Source organism: Esox lucius, chromosome 7, assembly GCF_011004845.1.
Source record: "Esox lucius isolate fEsoLuc1 chromosome 7, fEsoLuc1.pri, whole genome shotgun sequence".
Taxonomy (NCBI): domain Eukaryota; kingdom Metazoa; phylum Chordata; class Actinopteri; order Esociformes; family Esocidae; genus Esox; species Esox lucius.
Window position 1 is genome coordinate 8,857,260 of NC_047575.1, and position 24,576 is coordinate 8,881,835.

The 24,576-nt window shown below is 43.1% G+C and overlaps 1 protein-coding gene across 1 annotated transcript in view; it reads left to right on the forward strand.

Moving 5' to 3' along the window:
* The window catches only part of adamts2 (ADAM metallopeptidase with thrombospondin type 1 motif, 2), a 63,696-nt gene that overhangs the window by 32,406 nt on the left and 6,714 nt on the right, over positions 1–24,576 (forward strand). Inside the window, exons 4-13 of the mRNA XM_010895194.5 lie at positions 3,283–3,491; positions 16,945–17,028; positions 18,100–18,256; positions 18,438–18,543; positions 18,749–18,895; positions 19,218–19,350; positions 20,900–21,013; positions 21,123–21,268; positions 21,393–21,568; positions 23,379–23,512. Of these exons, the coding sequence (XP_010893496.4) occupies positions 3,283–3,491; positions 16,945–17,028; positions 18,100–18,256; positions 18,438–18,543; positions 18,749–18,895; positions 19,218–19,350; positions 20,900–21,013; positions 21,123–21,268; positions 21,393–21,568; positions 23,379–23,512 (1,406 nt within the window). The remainder of the gene's footprint in view (positions 1–3,282; positions 3,492–16,944; positions 17,029–18,099; positions 18,257–18,437; positions 18,544–18,748; positions 18,896–19,217; positions 19,351–20,899; positions 21,014–21,122; positions 21,269–21,392; positions 21,569–23,378; positions 23,513–24,576) is intronic.

A 24,576-nucleotide genomic window follows, 5' to 3' on the forward strand; every position in this document is an offset into this window, starting at 1 on the left:
GCAAAATCGGCAGTGTATCAAACACTTGTTCTCCCCACTGTAGATATATTTATTTACATTTATGCCTAAGAAAATAAAATTTTCGACTTGGTGTTTGATCCATTGAAAGACAACATCTTAGATGCCAAACTACAATAGACCCTCTTGCTATGTGTAGCATAGTATTCACTGCACAATTTAGGTCATTTATCACAGCTGGAATCATCCCAACAGCAGCCAGCATAATGCTGTTGGATCCACTCCATCTATGAATCTCAGCTTCTGTGTGTTTTTCTTCAGCCATTGGAGAGGTGGGAGGGACCTCTGGCTCCTTCATCCTATGGGATTTATGGAGATGGGAGAGAACTCGAGGAGTAAGAGATTGAGATGTTCCTGTTGACATTTTGCCCATGTGAAAAGTTCAGTGGCATGTTTCTTTTGTTGCATACCTGTACGGGAATCTGACTAAGACCAAGAGAGACATATGTCTCAGGCAGATGTGCAGTGAAGGGTGTCTTAATACTTTTCACTTCAACTGATAGAGAGAGGATATTCTCAAGGGCACAAACTCAGAGATTTTGCAATTGTCCTAATGAATCTCTTATCAAACACGGCTGGAGAAAAGCTGTCCTCAACTAAGCTGAAAATGTTTCATAGACTCCTGGAATAATTTTCTAATCGTTTTTTGACAGGACAAAGATGTGTGTGTGTATGTGTGTGTGTGCGTTTAAACAGTCAAGAGGATTATACTATTAACAAGATGTCAGATTAACCTATTTTACCACAAAAATATAAAGCATGGTACTGTTGAAAAGGTTTTAATTAGACATTGTTGGAGAGTTTGGTTGCATTTATCATGATTGTGATTTAATATTATTTACTGATTTAATTCATGTTCTTAACACGTTAATTCCAGAGCACCACCAGAATTGTGTTTAATGAGACCCTCTGTTCTTAACTCCAAACATGCAACTGACTTACATACTTGAAAACTAATAATCAATAAAGTAAATTGCCTTAACTGAATGTCCAAATTGTTTCAATCTATTCATAAGAAACATTCAGGATACAGATGTTAAATATGAAAATGGTTTATTTACTATCTGTGAATGTACGTGGAGAATTATCCCAGACGCAATATCAACAGAGAGGTTTGTAGAGATGGTCAGTTACAAAGGCTGACTTCATAAGAAATACTCTAAACAAGATTGTTCACATCAACGTTTACATCTATACCAAAGGTGTGATGGGTTAGCATTGACTCAACAGGGCCTATGTCCTGACTTGTTAAGCTAGTAGGCTGGGCCTTGTCTCAATAACTCTGGGAAACTTGAAACCATCATGCTGTCATTTAGGAACACAAATGCATTATTTGACAAGTGAATTGTAATGTCTGTAGTTGAAGTCCATTGGGGATCCATCTGGAGTCGTAGCTTGTTGCTGGAATGTACAGTTGTGCTTATAAGTTTGCATACCCTGGCAGAAATTGTGAAATCTTGGCATTGATTTTGAAAATATGACTGATCATGTCTTTTATTTAAGGATAGTGATCATATAAAGCCATTTATTATCACAGAGTTGTTTGGCTCCTTTTTAAATCATAATAATAACAGAAATCACCCAAATGGCCCAGATCAAAGGTTTACATACCCTTGAATGTTTGGCCTTGTTACATACACACAAGGTGACAGACAGATGAAAATTGCAATTAAAGGTGAATCTGTGGCTTTTTAAATTGCAATTTTTGTCTGTGTATGAATTGTCAATGGGTTTGTTAGCTCTCACTTGGATGCACTGAGCAGGCTAGATACTGAGCCATGGGGAGCAGAAAATAACTGTCAAAAGACCGGCGTAACAAGGTAATGGAACTTTATAAAGATAAGGATATAAAAAGATATCAAAAGCCTTGCAAATGTCAGTCAGTACTGTTCAATCACTTATTAAGAAGTAGAAAATTCAGGGATCTCTTGATACCAAGCCAAGGTCAGGTAGATCATGAAAGATTTCAACAAAAAATCCAGAATAATTGTTTGGGATACAAAGAAAAACCCACAGGTAACCTCAGGAGAAATACAGGCTGCTCTGGAAAAAGACAGTGTGGTTGTTTCAAGGAACAAAATACGACGATGCTTCAAGTTGCCAGAAAGTAGCCTTTACTGTGCCAATATCACAAAAAAGCCTGGTTACAATATGCCTGACAACACCTTGACACGCCTCATGGCTTCTGGCACAATGTAATTTGGAGTGACAAGACCAAAACAGAGCTTTAAAGGGGGCAATACACGGTATTAAGAACTAAGGGTATGCAGAGTTTTGAATAGTTATCAGTAAAAAAAAATCTTTGTTGCCATATTTTGTTTTATGATTGTGCCATTCTGTTATGACCTACAGTTGAATGTAAATCCTATAAGAAATAAAAGATGTGTTTTGACTGCTCACTCATGTTTTCTTTACAAATTATACATATATTTCCAATTCTCCAAGGGTATGCAAACTTTTGAGTACAACTGTATGTGGAAGGTGTCCGTTATTTGGTAACAGCAGTAAAAAGCTACTCCAAGGCTTTATTGGAGAATCTGTTACTCTTCATTGGCCTATACTTAATTAAAGCAAATTTTGGCTTAGACGTCGTTGATTGTATCTCAGATTAAGAAATTAGCTTTGTGGCAGGGGTAAGAATGATTGCTTCTTAAAATCAATTCAGAGGATATGCTGTGTACAGCAACCTCACATAACTTCAAATAGTTTTTGGTTGTTGTTAGGCTATATACCTGGACAGAAGAGATGTCACGTGACCAAAAAGGGGGTCTGCTTTCATCCGTCCATCCACCTTCCTTTAATAAGTCTTTATGACTGTGTGTTACGGCCAGATCAACACTTATCAGGCATCCTTATAAACATGGCGAAATGGCCTCCGCCAGCCCACCTGTCTCATTTATCTCATTTATTACGTAAATTAAAGGTTTTATTAGTGCCACTCCTCTCAGCCCGTCTCATGTGACTTGTTTTTGTGAACCCTGAAATTGGAGAAATTGTTTTATTGTTTATTCATTATTCTAGAGGAAGAGGTTCCTAAAATGGCTATTGGTGACTAAGTATAGATGTTTATACACTTTCAGTACAGTAACACATAAAAGCAATTTAATTGCAACATGCTGGACTTCTAAAAAGACAAACAAATCCAAACTGTTTTGGGAGGAGAATCCATTTTGAGCAAGCATCTAATAAATAACATTCCTGCACAGTGATATAGAGGGATTCATCAGTATGGCCGACTCCCCAATATATATTTCTGTCGTTCAGGATCAGTTTTAGGTGGTCTGATGGACCTGGAGGCCTTGTCCAGTAGACTCCAAAACCAGCATCAGAACAGCACCAAACGAACCCGACGCCAGGCGCAGGAGGAACACGAGCTGTTAAACATTGAGGTCTTGCTGGGTGTGGACTCCTCTGTGGTCAACTTCCATGGCAGAGAGCACATCCAAAAGTACCTGCTGACCCTGATGAACATAGTGAGTACCCTGTCCTTACATGAGGTGTTCCCCATCTTTTACCTCCTGAGACACATTTTCACAAGACCTTCACAGGTCAACATCTGTACTGCATTATACCCACAACTGAACATTACACTTCACCATACAAATAAACATAGCACAATAGTAACCAATTGAAATGAACTAACACAATGCTAAACTACTGCACATAACTCTATGCTACACATCTTAACACAACGCAACACTACACAACTGAACTTACTAACACGATGCTGAACAACTGAACATCACACAACAATATCCAACTTAACATAACATAGTAATACCCACCAGAACATGAGGCACAGGTCAGTGTTTATTTGGGGTGTGGGCATCAGGTATAGGAATGGATGGCAGTGGGATTTGTTTAGAAGGGCTTAAAAGAGGTTTTGTTGGCTACATTTATTCCATCCTTCCCTTGTTTTATGGTACTTATGTTGGAGTAATGTTGGATGAATGTGAGTTGCATTCAATAGGATTTTTGTGAACATTCAGGTAGAAATATGCTACATAGTGCTAACATGCCTTTCCCAAAAGTATAATAGGAATCAGGCTCTTTTCTAAAATGTGCAATGTTGTGCTGCTGAACTGCCCCCCCCCCCCCAAATAAATAAATAAATAAAATCACCACACTTTTAAGAATGTTTTCCACAGTCTAAAAGGTAGCTACAACTTTTATGTACACTGCAATATTACCAAGCTGAATGAAGATCATTAGACAGCATCCTTGTGCTGTGATTTTCACTGGTCAAAATATGACTGAAACAGCGTTAGAAATGTACGCTACTGCAAGCTCACTCCACAATTCCAGTCTTCACCATACCTGACCAGAATTCTGAGCTCCAACTGGGGACTCTGGTGGATCTTGGTCCAAAATTTTATATTTTCCCTGATCTGGCTTGGGTCTGACTTAATTAGGAAGTGTCGTAAGTGCAACTAAAATGTATTTATAGACTGGACCCATTTGGGCCCGTCTTTTGTTAATTAAATGCCTGAGGTAGTGAGAAATGTGCAAACTTGTTATCTTGAAGTGATACTGACAGCATTTCTTAACATCATGAAATATTATTAAAATACAATGAAATGAACTACAAGGAATAGTCCAAATGTCCTTTTCAATTTTTTTTTAGAAACGATTAAACTGATGTGGTCATTTTCACGTTTAAAAACGTTCATAGTCTGTTTGAGAATGACGTGCAGTACAGCATTTTGTAAAAATGATCAAGAAAATATACAGTGGGTATATAAATGTTCATCTTCAGTTGCCTGAAATAAAAACACAAAACCACACAGTAACAAAAATACAAAGTGATAAAAAAAAAAATTCTAATTAAAAGAGTAAAATACCCTATTTGGATAACTGAACACCCCCCTGAGGTAATACTTGGTGAAACCCCCTTTTGCTTGAATTACAGCTATGAGTCTATTTGAATACATCAATCCTGTGCAATATTTGACCATTCTTCCTTGCAAATTTTTTTAAGCTCAGTGAAATTGCATAGTGAACAATTAGGGACTACACTCTTCAAGTAATTCCGCAGATTCTTGATGTCAGGGCTCTGACTTGGCAAGTCAAGAACATTTACCTTCTTGTCCTTCAGCCACTGTATTTGTTTTAGTGGTGTGCTTTGGGTCATTGTCATGTTGAAACATGAACCATCTTCCCATCATGGCAGAGGGCTGTAGACAGGGCCAGCCCAAGGCATAAGCGACATAGGCAGCCGCTTAGGGGCCCCGACCTCTAGGGATCCTCAGTCCACTAGTGAGCCCCGGACCAATAGGGAAGAGGGGGTCCCCAAATCAAATTCGTCTTAGGGCCCCTAAAAGGCTAGGGCCGGCCCTGGCCGTATGTTCTCTTAAAGAAAAAGTTGCTATTTTGCTGTGTCCATTTTCCCTTCTATCCTGTACTCCTGTCCCTGCTGAAGAGAAACACCCCCAAATCAGGATAATGCCACCATTGTGCTTTCCCTTAGGCATGCTGTTCTTTGGGTCGAAAGTTGTATTGGGTTTTTGCCAATCATTTTAACACTACACAACTGAAAATGCAACTCAACACTACAAAACACACTACAAAGCGTTCTCTAGTTGTTTAGCCAAGAGGTGATCCCTAAGAATGTCAAAATTCTGTAAGATACAGTGGGGAGAACAAGTCTTTGATACACTGCCGATTTTTCCCACTTACAAAGCACTACAAAACACACTACAAAACGTACAAAGCTACATGACATGACCCTGTATTACATTGCTTTACCCTATGCCAGTATTTCCCAATGATGGCCCTCCAATAACCTCAACAGCCCATTTTTGTTGTAGACCCATACATGCATACCCAATTCAATGCAGTAAGGGCATAATAACTAACCAGTTTAATCAGTAGTGCTCAGCTTGGGCTGCAAAACAATGTGTACTGTTAAGTTAATCACTGTATTCTTCCCAACATTTTGCTTCAAAATGGTACACACCACTCCCCCGCACATACTCCATGCTAAACTACAATACAATAAACTGGTATGGTACATCCATTCCAGAGCTCGCACACCCGAATCAACTTATTAACTAATTAACAAACCCTTACCTGTTGAATCAGGTGAGCTAATTCAGGGCAAAAACTAAACTGTGAGATGGCTGGGTGGGCCCCAGGAGAGGTTTGGAAACCGCTGCACTAGACTATACAAAGCTAGCTAAACTACATTTCACAACACTACGCCATGGTGTGCTTCACAAAGTCCATCAATCACTTCCAGGTTACAGCAGCTATAAAGGGTGCAAAGAAATGATTACTTGCAAGCTTCCTCAACAGGGCCGTGCAAATATCTATGTAATCAAAAGTCTAAACTACATAGCTGTACACTTCACTAAACCTTCAATCACGCAGCCGTTACCACTCTCCAGGATGATTTTCTACCACAAAATAATTCTCAGACCTGAACTCTAACCTGTTTAATGTGCTTTCCTTTCACATTGTCAGCTGTTTTCCCATTTTTCATTCCTGTTCTTTCCACCACCCAATACAGTAGCACCTGAATGAAACCTTGCAGCATGTGATTCCAATATTTTTTCTGGCACTCTGGCCCCTCTGACTTCAATTAGCCAGACACCTGACCAGTGAATATGAGCTAACAGAATTCAGGCCTGTACCCTCTGGTGGGTTAAGACAGAGGCCACTGCTAATGAGGGCCCTGCTGCCAGGGGTATTGACACAGGCTTATGGATGAGGTGGGGCGCAGGATGTGGAAACAGGAAGAGAGACAGAGAGGAGGAATAAACCTGAAGAGAGAGCTGAAGAGAGAGGGTGAGAGTGAGGATCCGTTTGGGATGGGAGTGATGGGAGTAAATATTGATCATATTCTTTATTTCTTTGCCAAGAGAGGATAAGGTAATTATTCAGTAGTATACTATTCATGAGTAGGAAGCCTTTATGACAGCTTATTTTCTGGATATATTTTGTGTGACATTTTAGAAGAAAAACAAGATCAAATACGCAATCCCGGAAACACAGTGGTACAGTTGTGTTATTCCTCAGAAAGAAGAGGCATTTAGCCATTACATTTGATCCATTGAAGCAGAGGAAGAAGATTAATCTGACAAAATCAATTCTCCCAGAACTCTTGTTACTCTGCCTGACTGCGTGTTTAGTGAAGAGGGTCAGTTTACCCATTCACTGGCCCCAATCAGTTCCACTGAAAAATGATGAGGCAAGCAGACAGTCAGGCAAATAGAGGCGGAGACAGAAAGGCCAAGCATTTAGACAGACAGACTGATAAGCAGGTAGGCAGAAAGATCAAAGTATTTTTATTGTCAAATGCACAAAATAACAGTCTCGTTCTGAGCAGTAAAATTCTTTTGACATGACATGTGACATCTACACAGTAGACAATCAGATAGACAGATGATCAGACAGACAGAAAGCAGACAGAAAGACAGATAGGCAGACAGAAAGACAGATAGCAGACAGAAAGCCAGATAGCAGACAGAAAGACAGATAGCAGACAGAAAGACAGATAGGCAAACAGAAAGACAGATGATCAGACAGCAGACAGATAGGCAGACAGAAAGCCAGATAGCAGACAGAAAGCCAGATAGCAGACAGAAAGACAGATAGGCAGACAGAAAGCAGACAGAAAGACAGATAGGCAGACAGAAAGACAGATAGGCAGACAGAAAGCCAAATATCAGACAGAAAGCCAGATAGCAGACAGAAAGACAGATAGCAGACAGAAAGACAGATAGCAGACAGAAAGACAAATAGGTAGACAGAAAGACACATAGCAGACAGAAAGACAGATAGCAGACAGAAAGACAGATAGGCAGACATAAAGACAGACGATCAGACAGACAGACAGATAGGCAGACAAAAAGACAGATAGGCAGACAGAAAGACAGATAGCAAACAGAAAGACAGATAGGCAGACAAAAAGACAGATAGGCAGACAGAAAGACAGACGATCAGACAGGCAGACAGATAGGCAGACAGAAAGCCAGATAGCAGACAGAAAGCAGACAGAAAGACAGATAGCAGACAGAAAGACAGATAGGCAGACAGAAAGACAGACGATCAGACAGGCAGACAGAAAGCCAGATAGCAGACAGAAAGCCAGATAGCAGACAGAAAGACAGATAGGCAGACAGAAAGACAGATAGGCAGACAGAAAGACAGATAGGCAGACAGAAAGACAGATAGCAGACAGAAAGACAGATAGGCAGACAGAAAGACAGATAGAAAGACAGATAGCAGACAGAAAGACAGATAGGCAGACAGAAAGACAGACGATCAGACAGACAGACAGATAGGCAGACAGAAAGACAGATAGGCAGACAGAAAGACAGATAGCAGACAGAAAGACAGATAGGCAGACAGAAAGACAGACAGACAGATAGCAAACAGAAAGACAGATAGGCAGACAGAAAGACAGACGATCAGACAGACAGACAGACAGACAGACAGATAGGCAGTCAGAAAGACAGATTGGCAGACAGAAAGACAGATAGGCAGTCAGAAAGACAGATAGGCAGACAGAAAGACAGACAGACAGATAGCAGACAGAAAGACAGATAGGCAGACAGAAAGACAGATAGAAAGACAGATAGCAGACAGAAAGACAGATAGGCAGACAGAAAGACAGATGATCAGACAGACAGACAGATAGGCAGACAGAAAGACAGATAGGCAGACAGAAAGACAGATAGGCAGACAGAAAGACAGATAGCAGACAGAAAGACAGATAGGCAGACAGATAGGCAGACAGAAAGACAGATAGGCAGACAGAAAGACAGATAGCAGACAGAAAGACAGATAGGCAGTCAGAAAGACAGACGATCAGACAGACAGACAGACAGATAGGCAGACAGATAGGCAGTCAGAAAGACAGATTGGCAGACAGAAAGACAGATAGGCAGACAGAAAGACAGATAGGCAGACAGAAAGACAGACAGACAGATAGCAAACAGAAAGACAGATAGCAGACAGAAAGACAGATAGGCAGACAGAAAGACAGATAGCAGATGGATAGACAGATAGGCAGACAGAAAGACAGATAGCAGACAGAAAGACAGATAGCAGACAGAAATACAGATAGCAGATGGATAGACAGACAGATGAAGATGGCAGAAGGACAGACATGACAGAGTAAGATGACAGACAAACCGATGAAGATGACAGGCCGACCTGGCAGACAGATCAAGATGACAGACAGACAGACATGGCCAGCTGGGCTCAGGTGCAACAGGCCCCGCCCATCAGAGGGGAGGAGCCCAGTCAGGCCCCAGGGAAGTTACTACCATTCTACCAAGGACATCTTCTGAAGGTTGCTTAGCAACTCTTATGCAGAAGAAGAAGAGGAGTGAGAGATAGAGAGCATGAGCGAGACATGCAGTGTTTTCCTACTGGGGACTGGTCCTTAACGGCTCTGTCATCCTCTCATAGGCTTGTTAGAAGTATTGTGTATTGGTGCCATTTAAACTGCAATCAATTCCATAATACAGAAAGGATTAGTTGTCTGGACTCCAGCAGACATGCAGTAACATAGTCCTTTTAGGCTTTTCCCTGAAACCCTTTAATGGCCCATTGTAAAATCATGAAATTGCTATCATATGTGTAATAGATGAAATTTGACCTGATACGGTTAAAGATTTTCCATGGGAGTGGCCTTTTACATTACCCCGCCCTCTCTCTCCCTGTTTTCTCTGCACCTCTGTCTCTTGCTCCCAAGCTGTTCATGCAACTCAAATTTACACAGTTTTTCAGGCTGCCACTGTTTCCATTTCCATTGTGTGTGTCTTGTCAGTATGTACGTGTGTGTGTTTGTGTGTGTCCTGTCTGTGTGTGTGCTCTGCTCTCAGTCTACTCTCTGTTATTTTACCCTGGCCTCATTAGCTTGGAATATGTGACAGGGCACTGTCCTCCTTCTATACTTGCCTCCACAAACACATACACACTTTTAAATTTTTAGTATCCTTTTGGGGAACCCAAACACTTTACCCTCCCACAAAAATTTTTTTCCATAACCTCTGAACCTAACTCTAACCTTAAACTCCCAAAACAGTAATTAAAAACCATTAACCCCAATTGTAACACAAACCCCAATAGCAATGTTTAACCTAAGCCAAAAATATTATATTTTTGTCTTTTTTCTCCAAATTGTGTGATAAAAGCAAGACAGTTGCCGTTGAGATGTGTGTCTTCTGATGCACATTAGGGCTGTCAAAATTCCTCAAAAATGACTATTCCCTCCCCTCTATTCGAACGTCTGGTTGCGCATGCGCATTTTGTCAATGATGCGCATTTTGTCAATGATGCGCATTATGTCAATGACGCGCATTATGTCAATAACAGGACAAATTAATACAAAGAGACAAAAATAGACTACCTGTACAAGTAGTTAAGTTTAAACATATTTGTCAAGACTCAGGAATATTTTAGCTGTCTATGAAACCTAAACTTAATCCTAACCTGTATTCTAATCCTAACTGTAATCTTAGTAAGCAGTTGCTTATGAACTTCTTTGGGGGTGATTCGATACCGATTCGATACTAGCATGGGCAATTTGTCCGGCATTGGCTAAAGGTACAGGATCAGGTACCACAAGACAGATTTTCCTAACAATGTGCCTTAAAGGGATAGTTCATCCAAAATTCATATGTTTGTGAAATTTTACTTACAAAGAGATGATCCAGATGGCCCATAAAGTAATTTTTTCAAACAATCCATTATTCAGTTCAGACCCAGTCTGTAATTAGAGTTATTAGCATCATTCAAATTCATGAATGGAAACGTTTCATACTGCTATTGCAAAGCTGCATTACAAGCAGTAATTAGCGTTGTGCCTGAAGGACCAACTGTCACCGAAATATGCTTTTGGACAAACTATCCCTGTAAACATGTAGGTTGTTGATGACGGGCAGACTAAGCAGTCTGGAATTACTTTACACTTTAAACAGCTACTACACTGTAAACCCTAATGTATTTCTTTACTCAAATATTTCTACTATGTGTAACTTAAAGTTAAAGAAATGTTCCTAAACACTTAAAACCTATGTAATTCTGACGAAATTTTTAGTTTAAAATGAAAATGTTCCTAGCATGCTCTACTTGATATTGATATTTTTGAATTGTTTTATTATCCTTTTTTGCTTTTACATTGACTCATTAATTAATTTTAGCTACACAATCATCAAACACATATTTCCGTATGTGTTGCTTAAGCTAGCTATCATAGAGATGCTTAAGATAGCTATCTAGCTAATCCAAGTTTACTAATGCCTGCGATTTCTAATCTCAAAATACATTCAGATTCATAACGATGGTTACTTTCGTAACCCCAGTTCTATGTGTGGAGCGTCGCCCATAGGGGCTTCGCTCCTATTGGTTTATCCCTCTGCCAATAGGCAGGCACTGAAAATGTTAATATGCAAATCGCACCTCTCATGCCCATCTGCCCCCATGGCTATAAAAGTGGTCGTCACACCCCAATCTGCCTCCCGGCATACCTTTCTTCACGAGAAAAGCAGTCAGTGACAGGTCAGGGCATGAATCCTATGGGCGACGCTCCACTCATAGAACTGGAGTTACGAAAGTTACCATCGTTCTATATCGTGAAGCTTTGCCCATAGGGGCTTCGCTCCTATTGGTTGTGGGCAAAGCGAGCAAGCCCAAGATATACTCCCTGCCTGTCACCCACCTCACCAAAGAGATAAGTGCCAAACAGGACGGCCCAGGCTTGGAAACCACAAGATCAATCGCCTCACACAACCAGTTAAACAGACGCTGTTTCGACAACGGCTGGCCCACCTTGGGGCCACCGAGACACACAAAGAGCTGGCCGAGATTACTGTTGTACGCGTTTTCCCCTCTACAGGGCATTCTCCCTGTCATGTTTCAGAGGGGTTGTCGCTCATACTGATCGCCCCCTTTCGCCCGGGTGCCCGTACTGTGCCAAAGCGCGGACCGGATACAAACGATGCAACCTCTCCTCCCTCACACCCGCATGGGGAGGAGGAGAAAACGCCTACAATACCATCTTCATGGAACGAAACAACGCCTTGATCACCTTGGGCAGAAAAGCCGGGTTAGGGAGCAACACGGCTCTGCTGCCATCGCCGCTGATGACGAGACAGCCAGGCTGCGTCGATATCGCACAAAGGTCACTGACCCTCTTAGCAGAGGTCAGAGCCAACAAAAGCGCAGTTTTAAGGGACAGCATCCTCAATGGTATCTGATCAATCGGTTCACACAGAGCCTCCAGAACCAAAGCCAAATCCCACTGAGACAACGTCCGCCGGGCCACCGGCCGGAGAACGCAGGACCCGGCCAGAAACCGTTTCACCAAGGGGTGACTAAACACAGACACTCCATTGAACCCCTCATGACACGCTGAGATTGCACATGTGTACACCTTGAGCGTGCCAGGGGACCTTTGCTGTTCAAAAAGACTTGACAGGACACTGCCTACGTCACAACAGAGGGGGTCAACCCCCGCGTCCTCACACCAGCGGGCAAAGATACCCCAACGGCTAGTATAGCTAGCAGACGTCGAGGCTGCCCTCGCACCCGAAATGGTCGCGACCACCTCCGCAGTCAGTCCCCGGCGCAGCAGCCTGGCCCTCTCAGGAGCCAGGCCCACAGTGGCTGACCCAGCACAGGGAACGCCCCGATCGAGCCGTTCGCCTGTGACAATGCCCTGTGGCGGTAAGGGATCGGCCACGGCGTCCCCACTGCCATCTGGGCTGCCTCTGCAAACCACAGGGCACCCGGGTGAAAGGGGGCGATCAGTATGAGCGACAACCCCTCTGACCGCACCCGAGACATGACAGGGAGAATGCACTGTAGAGGGGGAAACTCGTACAACAGTACTCTCGGCCACGGCCGGTAAGCCAACGCGTCCATGCCCAACGAGGGTCTGTCTTGCGCTCTAAGAGAATACCACAGGGGGCAGTGCACGTCCTCCCGGGACACGAACAGATCCACCTGCGCTTTCTCGAAGCGTCTCCAGCTCTCGGCCACAATGTCGGGATGAAGACGCCACTCGTCGTCCCGGGGCCCTCCCCGGGACCCAAGTCCATGCCCACATTGAGTTCTCCAGGAATGTGAAGGGCCCTCAGAGACCTGTGGTGCATGTGCCCCATTCCCAAATCTGCAACACCAACAGGTGGAGGGGCAGAGACCTGACCCCGCCCTGCCTGTTCACGTAAGCGACTCCCCCCCAAGGAGTCAGGTACGCAGCTTCTTAAACGGTGGGGCCTTACGACCCCCATCGTTCTGTCGGCGGGGAGGAGAAGGAGGGGATGACCTCTGGGGGCGAGGTTCCCGCACCTCACGCTGTGTCGGGCGCACTGCGTCCGATTCAGCTGCACCCGCCGCCTTGATGTGGTGATGTTGCGGAGCAAACGGAGCAATAGGCGACCCAAACGGAGACGCTCCTCCCTTTTTGGCGCACCAGGGCCTCGGTGACCGCAGCGCCGAATAGTGTGTCCTCCTGAAGTGGAGCGTTCAAGAAGGGGACCTTCTCCAGCTCCTCCAGGGAGGTCAGCGCCAACCAGAGGTGCTGAACCTGCACTACCGACGTCGTCGTCACCCGACCGGCCGAGAGGAAATTGGTTTGGGTGAGCTTCAAAATGGCCGCCGAAGCATGTGCTCACTCACCTGAGCTGGGGACAAAGAGGTGCGACCCTCCATCATGCCGGCCACAACTGCAGCCAGAAGGCCCACATTGTTGTAGGCCGCGAGAGACTGCACAGAGTGGGCGTATTGCATCTCTGCCAGGCTGGCGGAGACACGGTCCCTCACCGATGGCAGGGCGGGGCGCTTGTCGGACCAGGTACTCAGGCCCGGAACCAGGGAGGACGCCAGTGCTCCCTGCAGGCAGCGGCAGTGATGGCAGCAAAGAAGTCCTCCTTTACTGCCGGGGGGTCGACACCCCTGTCCTTGGGGGTTGCGTCAGCCTCCTCCTAACCCGAAGAGGAAGAGCTGGAACGACTCCGCACCTGCTCAATCGAGCGGGGGAGAACAGTTCCCGAGGCGGGCGGAGCCAAAACTGGGCTGGTGTCCTCAGCCTTCGACCCTGACTTCTGAAAGGAGTCCTCCTCAGAGAGGAGAGAGAGGACATCGGCGAGGGGGTCCTCCTCGGCGAAGTACGCAAGCCACTCCATCCTCACCGGTAAAGGGAGGACGGCGCAGGCGGTGCATACGGGCTCCTTGGTGGCACCGTCACAGGCGTGCAGCGGTCCTAGACATGCACAGCACAATGTGTGCGCGTCCACCGCTGGGTCCAACTCGCTACACCGGCAGGCTGACAAGGAAGTCAGAAGCCGGGGTGCTGCCACAGAAGAAGCCACTCCAGCGGCTGAAGTAGGTGAAGCCATCCTTAGCTAGTAGAAAATCACCGAAATGCATAAACTACACTTTCTCGTGAAGAAAGAAGGGAGGCAGATTGGGGTGTGACGACCTCTTTTATAGCCATGGTGGCAGATGGCCATGAGAGGTGCGATTTGCATATTTAAATTTTCAGTGCCTGCCTATTGGCAGAGGGGTAAACCAATAGGAGTGAATCCCCTATGGGCAAAGCTTCACGATATAGAACTAAATACCAAGCCTATATGTCTGGTGCTGTACAGCCTCTCCTTATAGTTCCATCTTCAATTGATTAATTGAGACTCCTAAAGTGCCTAAAGTTAATCTTGAGCTGCTTTGATCAAGTTGTAATTGGATGACAACAATCTAAACATGCAAATTCACATGGAATTTTATCATTTTAACCAAATACGATAAGAAAATGCCTGTATAACTTTAAGAAGAGTTGTCCGTTTTTCAAATCCCCCTTTTTCACTGCAGTGATTTTAAATCTCATATATTGCGAAAGTTGTTAAGAAAAATGTGTTTGACATACAATTCAGAAGTGTACTAGAATCATGACAATCATACCAGATATCAACAAAATGCAACTGGCAGTGTTGGATCGTTACTCAGTATTGGTAGATACCCCAAAAAAAATTCTATTATGACCATCTGTGGAGCATCTACACATGTACCACCTAAACAGAGTGACCTAAATGAGGAATGAAGCCTGTGGCTGACTGGGGTTTGACAGGCATGCAGGGAAATGGACCCTTGGGTGTGCAGACAGACAAGACAGACAGACAGGTATGGCATGTTGGCAGGTGGGAGGGCGGACAGGCAGAACAACGTGGTCAGACTGGACAAGAGGAAACCGTTCCTCCCTGGGACAAGCACACTCTGGCAGAGGATCACTTTAACGCGCTGTAAAAGGCCTGCCTCACTCACTGATCTTTGACAGCTGGAAGTGGAACTGTGACAAGACACAATATGGGTGTATACATTTTAATAGGACCTCCTCCCAGAGAAAGAGACATCATTTTAATAGGACCTCCTCCCAGAGAAAGAGACATCTTCACCGTATTACAGGAAGAGCGTTCCTAGAAAGAGACGCCTTTCTGGGAAAGAGGGGCTCGTGGCACATGAAGAAGATTCCAATGTGAGATGATGATAGGTGCTGTCAACAGCATTATATACTGTATAATGCTGTATATTGCATTATATATATAATATCCAACCTCCCAATCATTATATACTGTATATATATAATATTCAACCTCCCAGTCATTATATACTGTATATATAATATCAAACCTCACAGTCATTATATACTGTATATATATATATATATATATATATATATATATATATATATATATATATATATATATATATATATATATATATATATATATATAATATCAAACTTCCCAGTCATTATATACTGTATTTATAATATCAAACCTCCCAGTCATTATATACTGTATATATAATATCCAACCTCACAGTCATTATATACTGTATATATATATATATATATATATATATATATATAATATCAAACTTCCCAGTCATTATATACTGTATTTATAATATCAAACTTCCCAGTCATTATATACTGTATTTATAATATCAAACTTCCCAGTCATTATATACTGTATATATAATATCCAACCTCCCAGTCATTATATACTATATATATATATATATATATATATATATATATATATATATATATATATATATATATAATATCAAACTTCCCAGTCATTATATACTGTATTTATAATATCAAACTTCCCAGTCATTATATACTGTATTTATAATATCCAACCTCCCAGTCATTATATACTGTATTTATAATATCAAACTTCCCAGTCATTATATACTGTATTTATAATATCCAACCTCCCAGTCATTATATACTGTATATATAATATCCAACCTCCCAGTCATTATATACTGTATATATATTTATAATATCAAACTTCCCAGTCATTATATACTGTATTTATAATATCCAACCTCCCAGTCATTATATACTGTATATATAATATCAAACCTCACAGTCATTATATACTGTATATATATATATATATATATATATATATATATATATATATATATATATATAATATCAAACTTCCCAGTCATTATATACTGTATTTATAATATCAAACCTCCCAGTCATTATATACTGTATATATAATATCCAACCTCCCAGTCATTATATACTGTATATATAATATCCAACCTCCCAGTCATTATATACTGTATATATATATTTATAATATCAAACTTCCCAGTCATTATATACTGTATATATAATATCCAACCTCCCAGTCATTATATACTGTATATATAATATCAAACTTCCCAGTCATTATATACTGTATATATAATATCCAACCTCCCAGTCATTATATACTGTATATATAATATCCAACAACCCAATCAGTCACAGCCAAGTGATCGGCATTATGACCCTGTCATGTTTATTAAGGCCACATGCATCTGTCTGTTCAACTGTCTTGTCTGTTTGACAGTCTGTTTGTTTGGTTTTCTCTCTGTTTGACTGTCTGTCTATTTGGCGGTTGTCTGCAGGTGAATGAGATTTACCAGGACCGTACGCTCGGTGCCAACATCAATGTGGTTCTGGTTCGGATCATTATGTTGTGTCCTGCCAAGGTAAGAAAGAGTTAAGTAAGCAGTCTTCGTATTCCCAATCGCAACAGTGTGTTCCTGTATTATGATGACATTTTTTGGCCTGTGGGTTTGTTTTCGTCTTTTTTTCAAGTATTGCTGCACACACCGTTTTTCCTCGAGGCAAGTTGAAGTCTGGCAAACAGAGGTCTACATCCTTAAGGACCTCCACTGTCCAAGAGTGATATTGTTTTTTTTGTGAACACCATTTGAGGAAGTATGAGAGCAAACAGTATTCGCATGTTCAAAATCACATTAGCAACCAAAACAAATCTGGATACTGCTTGCTTAAGCCTAATAAATTGACTAATTTGTCTGATTTCTGTCAGAACAGACTGTGGGAATCCTTTTTTTTTCTTTAAATTTTTTTGCCCAATAAAACAGGAATTGGCTGTTACTCAAACCAACACAAATATTTGAAGATAATCTAGGGCCATTTGAACAACCAACACAAAGGATGCTATGACCCAAAACGTTACAACTGGGAAAAAGCATTTCTACCATTGACCTTTAGGAGGCACTACAGGCTGACCTGAATCTTTCCTCCAATGTCACTATAGTTTAACATGAAAAATGGTGTACTAGATTTTACTTGTACACAGACTTTAACAATAGGGCCTTTTTGAGTTTCTTGACTAGTTCTGCGCAAACAGCATTTGATTTGTGAGGACTTACATACTTTGTATTTTTTGATTGTCTGTGACTGTCAGTTTATGTTCATTCCTAATTTTGCCCAGATGGCATTGGAAGTCCGCTTCTGAATTTGTCACTGCAAGACTGCCACCTGCTGGCCAACATGATGTCAGGAATACTTTTGGAAAAACATTTTACTGGATACTTGCTATGACTTAATTTGTAATTGTTCAGACGAAGTCCAATCAGACAAACAAATTACTGCAGTCATACTGGGAAAGATAAAAGGACATGTGAAATAAAATAGTTTGTCAAGATACTGAATAGTCGCCCCCATCAGTAACTGATAGCCTTCTAGCAGAGCCTTGTTGTGTGAGTGGACTGTGGTGTATGACAGTATTTATTTTCCTCTGTTGTCATCAGTCTATGAGTCTGATAGAGCTGGGCAACCCATCTCAGAGTCTGGAGAACGTCTGCCGCTGGGCCTTCCTGCAGCAGAAGGAGGACAAGAACGATGCGGAGTACCATGACCACGCCATCTTCCTCACCCGGCAGGAATTTGGGCCCTCTGGCATGCAAGGTGCTGGACATAGCATGTATTATGTACGAGGCTGGACATGTCCTCCCTTATACAATATACACATCACCTGAATACAGTACACATACATTCCTCCATCTCCCTTCTCTCATTATTTCTTTGTCTTCCTTTTTTTCTTTCCCTTTCTCTTTGTCATTCCTTCTCCATCCCTCTCTTGGCTTAGGCTACGCCCCAGTGACAGGCATGTGCCACCCAGTGCGGAGCTGCACTCTCAACCACGAGGACGGCTTCTCCTCAGCCTTTGTCGTGGCTCATGAGACAGGACACGTGTGAGGCAATCTTAGTCATGCTGTTCAAAACGCAGTGTACACACTCTAATAATCACTCCCATTGCTAATCAACCCTTTAGAAGTAATAGGATAGCAGTCAAATCTTGTCAAAAACCAAAATGCACAGCACACGCAATGTATGCTCGCGGACGTGATGGGATTGTGACTCGTTTTTATTAGACTCTGTCGCATCTTTCCCTGGCAGGCTGGGTATGGAGCACGATGGACCGCCTGGCAATGAATGTGGTGACGAGGTGCCGATGGGGAGCATCATGGCTCCTCTGGTGCAGGCTGCCTTCCACCGTTTTCACTGGTCCCGATGCAGTCAGGAGGAGCTCAGCAAGTACTTGAAGTGAGTCCAGCTCACCCCAACAGCAGTCTGTCCATATGACCTGCGTGAAGGATTCCCTAACAGTTAAAGAGCCGGTCCGGTAACCGAAAGTTTGACGGTTCACATCCTTGAGCTTACACGGTGAAAACTGGTCCTGTGCCCTTGAACAAGGCAGTCGACCCTAATTGCTACTGTTAGTTGCTTCGGATATGAAGTTCGTTTGGGAGGTTTCTGTGTGTTTCGTAGCCATGTGACTCGTCTTGTATTGGATCATAGTAATGAATTCAACTGACAGATTGAAAACCTTCAACTTCACTCTGTATGCTTTCTTGTCCTCCCACAGCTCGTATGAATGTCTCCGTGACGATCCCTTTGACCATGACTGGCCGGCGTTGCCACAGTTACCAGGGCTCCACTACTCCATGGATGAACAGTGTCGCTTCGACTTTGGCGCCGGCTACACCATGTGTACGGCGGTGAGTCCTTCATCAACCCCTCACCCATATGCCCAACAAGCTGCCCATTCACCATATCAGTGCCTTCATCAAGTGATACAGCCAATTCAATTGAATAGGCATCCTGTATAAAGATTCACATCTACGGCATTACTGGTCTTTCGCGCTGGAAATTTGGTTCCACATCACGGTCTCTGGAAGGTCAGCGGGGCCATCATAAAACGGTGACGCCATCTTAGCTGTTAAAGCATCATGGGGAGAAAATACACTGTTTATTTGCTAATGAGTTCAAAGCAGGCTGACTTGATGTACTGGTCCACTTTGACGTCACCTCAATATGTTTCGGTGCCTTTGGGTGAAACATTTTAATGACTAACAAGTGCACATAAATGCCCCTCTTTATAGAGGAAAACCACATTTCATCGTCAGCAATGCTAAACATGTTATTCATTGTTTCGTTTCAAGAAGGCTAAACTATTTGGAGTACTGGCTTTATGTTTGATATAAAAAGAAGAGAACAAAAACAGCTGTAACAGCAGGGTTTTGGATCACATGGAGTAAGTTAGAGAAAGTGCCTATTGGACGCTTTGCTTCACTTTCTTGTCAAACTATTTCCTTAGCTGCAAAGGGTGGCCCGTTCAGCAAAGCAGGTAAGTCAGCCTAGGTCAGAGAAGAATGTGTGGTTACTTCTTCGTTTCATGTTGTCTACCAACCAGGTGTCTGTAAGTGGGTCGACCATGACACTGTCCATCCTTCGTGACATCCATGTGCATTGTGTTGGTCAGGGCTAGCATTTCCTTAATCTGACAGATTCTCCGATGTGGGGTCAGGAATTTGACAGGGCTGTCCTTGTGCACACACGCCTACACAGTTGGGGTGCAAAATAGCCTAATTCACATAAATAAATATCGCAATATTGCCAATCATATCGACACAGTGTGCAATATTTTGAGAAGTAGAAGTAATGTGAGTTTTTTTTCTCAACAGTTCACCCAAGTGGTTTGATCTGTACAGCACAAAGAATCACCAAAAATACAACTATTGCACTGTTCGCACACAACAAAGTAGGACTAACCCACCCATGCGTACACACACACACACACACACACACACCTTCATGATAATTCCATGTACTGTATGTTTGCACATAGGTTGTTCATTTTCTTGATGGTGGTGGAGAACGGAGCAAAGATGGGCTGATTTTGTCTGACCCCTTGGAGTTCAGACGTCACACCTCTAAGGCGCACCTGCTACAGTATCCAACTGTATTGCCTGCCATGTTGAAAGACGTGTGTGGCTCTGTCTTTTCACGTGTGTTGTCTATGATTTCACCATACGTTCCATGTCTGTTTAATGGCCTTGGTTATATGGCCTTGGTTATTGCCCTAAGTAAACCTTATCGTGTGTGAGCGTATATATTCACAATATAAAGGATGCAGTCGAATTCCCATCATGGACAGTGATGGACATTTATGTACACTACAGTCACTGTTTCTTGGTTGACATGTCAAGGCCATGGGATGTTTTCATTAGCTTCATGTGTGAAAGAGCGTGAATCTGTTTCTTTTAGTACAGCACCTACGATCCCTGTAAGCAGCTTTGGTGCAGTCACCCAGACAACCCGTTCTTCTGCAAAACCAAGAAGGGTCCGCCCATCGACGGCACTAAGTGTGCATCAGGGAAGGTGAGAAAGGTTCTTCTTTGCCCGTTAAAACGCTTTGCTGCAAAGTTTGTTGGAACGCAAACTCTCTTACCTCTCAAACTCTCTCTCTTTCTCTCTCCTACTCTTTCAGCACTGCTTTCAGGGTTACTGTATCAAACTGACCCTAGATATTCTGAGGCAAGACGGAGCCTGGGGAACGTGGAGCACCTTCGGTTCCTGCTCTCGTACCTGTGGGGGCGGCGTGCGATTCCGGACGCGTCAGTGCGACAACCCAATGTGAGTAGAACCCCACAAGGCAACGAGTACTCAGCCCCACAAGTCACGTCAAAAATAGGGAAACATCTGACGCCTTTTGAGTGTGAGGAACCCCCACCTGTCTCCCTCCCTTGCCGTAACTCAGACCTGCCAACGGAGGACGCACGTGTTACGGCAACAGCTACGAGTTCCAGCTGTGCAACCTAGACGAGTGTCCCAAGGCCTTGACCGACTTCAGGGAGGAGCAATGCAAGTTGTGGGACCCCTACTTTGAGTATGACAACGCCAAGCACCACTGGCTGCCCTATGAGCATCCTGACCGTAAGTCAAACCATCAAGCCTGGGAGTTGAAATGCTTTGGAAAAAGGGAGAGGTCTCAGTAGGGTTCATTCTGATGTTGGTTTTGGTTTAGCACTATTCTTAAAGGGCCCTTTCCAACTGCCAAGCTCTTCTAAAAACAGTTTTTAAGGGGATCTCATTTTGTTCCCTTTAAGTGACCTCACCCTTCCTTAGACATGTATCCACAAATCACAGTTACATTTTAAAATGAGGTTCAGTGTTTGCAGCAGGTTGTCGGGGGAGGGGGACGCATTGCTGGCTCGGTTTTAATTGGATAGAATCAGATGTCACTCGATTTTGTCTTCTTAACCAGTTATTTGTATGCAAGGTGGGGGATTTCAGATTGATGATCAGGTAATAATAATAATTTATTGCATTTGTAAAGCACTTTTTATTATAGAAGAATAATCTCAAAGTGCATAAGAGAAAAGAAAAATAATTGGAGGAATATGATCAACATTTTTTTTTTTACTACCACCGTCTTGACAGTTGTTATTTACGCATACACTATGAATAAAATGTGGCATCAGAAAATAGACACTGTGTCAAAAACCACAACTATTTGCCATATTTTGCACAAAGAAACACTAAAAGCTGATATAAAAAGTGTTTCTTTATGCTAACAGCTTTCTTTATAGATTAGTACTTGTGCATGTCCACTTCTGAACTGTCAGGAGATTGGGCCAGAAAGGATGGAAAGTGTACTGTATTATACCCTCACAGCAGCTGTTACCACAAGGGCCAGATGGCTTTTTTAGTTTAAAGTTGGCTCTGCGGTTCTACTGAGGCAAAGAGAGGAAAAAACGTGCTCTCATTTTTCCATCGGGGGGCCAGAATGAATTTCCAGGCAAACTGTCATGCAACTCTTGAATTACATACCTTTGGCTCATGACACAAACGGACATCTGAGCGCTTAGTGGACGGTAAGAATGGGGGGAGAAGGGAGAGGAGCAGGACAAACGGGACAGATGTCTAGTTGCTCTGATATTCACACTTCTTCACTGCCCAGAGGGTCAAGTTACCAGCGGACCATAACGATTGTTTGTAGTGGGGTTTGGTTTACTGGAGAGGCTCTCAGACCTCAGAGACTGGCCACGCCTCTCCATATTTTGTGGAGTGTTTGAATAAGCACACAAGGAAATTACATTACCCAGGAATCTTCCTACTGCTTTCCTTTGCGGTAGAAGTTTGTTATTGGGTTATTAGATTAGCTTTATAAGTAACGGGTTTCATTACACAACCTGACAGTGCCATTTTTCATTATCCTGTTGTGATGGCCATTCATGCATCTCATGACCACAACAGAAGAATACAGGCACAGTTATCTCCTTGGTTACGTGGCAGATGACGATGATTCCAAAATCAGTAATAAAGTCAGTAATAATCAATTGGTTTTGCGCATAATAAGTTACAGACCACCCGCTGTTAAAGGATATGCGTGTGTGACTGTTAGTGACTTTGAATAAGCTAAATCATTGGTTGTCAAAACTGTCCTGGGGGACCCAGATCCGTTCAATATATCTCAGTGTATTCCAGAGATGGCACAGCTGATTCAACTTGTCAAACAATGATCGATCCTTTTGACTTGGTCAATCAGGTGAGCCAGTCGGAGAGTCTACATAATTGCCAAACATCTTGGTTTCCCAGAAGCGAGTCTTACGAAACACTGTTCTTAATGGTCTAGCTAATTATTATTAATTACACCACGGTTGAAGACAGCTGACGACGTGTAATGTAGTACTATAGCCCCCCTCATTAACCCCTGTATCCTGTTCTCCTTTGTGAACTGTAGCGGATGAGCGTTGCCAGCTGTACTGTCAGTCCAAGGAGACAGGAGATGTGGTGGCCATGAACCGGATGGTCCAGGACGGTACGCGATGCTCCTACAAAGACCCCTACAGTGTCTGTGTGCGTGGAGACTGTGAGGTAGGCATCGCTGTATAGCATCACCGTATAGCATCGCCGTATAATATCGCCGTATAGCATCGCCGTATAGCATCGCCGTATAGCATTGCCGTATAGCATCGCCGTATAGTATCGCCGTATAGCATCGCCGTATAGCATCGCCGTAAAGTATCGCCGTATAGCATCGCCGTATAGCATCGCCCTTTGGTATCGCCGTATAGTATCGCCGTATAGCATCGCCGTATAGCATCGCTGTATAGCATCGCCGTATAGTATCGCCGTATAGTATCGCCGCATAGCATCGCCGTATAGCATCGGTGTATAGTATCGCCGTATAGTATCGCCGTATAGCATCGCCGTATAGCATCGCCGTATAGTATCGCTGTATAGTATCGCTGTATAGCATCGCCGTATAGCACCGCCGTATAGTATCGCTGTATAGTATCGCTGTATAGCATCGCCGTATAGCACCGCCGTATAGTATCGCCGTATAGTATCGCCGTATAGTATCGCTGTATAGCATCGCCGTATAGTATCGCCTGTATAGCATCGCCGTATAGTATCGCTGTATAGCATCGCCGTATAGTATCGCTGTATAGCATCGCCGTATAGTATCGCTGTATAGCATCGCTGTATAGTATCCCCGTATAGTATCGCCGTATAGCAGGCACAAATGGCCTCATGAAATATGACCAACAACATTAGGACGGCTTATTCAATCCCATAATTCCCATCCTGCCACTGGGTATTTCCTATGTTCTGGCGGATTTAAAGTTATGGCACTTTATCCACGTACGTTTGCCAAACTCACTGTTTATCCATACAGACGAGAAGCTTCTTCAGCCACATCCACATTTACTGGTGCACTCTGTCATTCTCTCAGTCTACCATGCGTCTTTTCCAGTCTATGGAAAATGTTTTACCCTTCCAAGGAATATTCTGGAACTTATAATGTACAAAATCTGATTTGTCCACCTGGTTACAGAAGCATGTATGGAAGCTGGAAACTGCTGTACAACTCTTGAATGTTGAAGAGATTGTCTATGAGGATATTCATTCTGTCTGAAAAAATGCATTTGCATGAG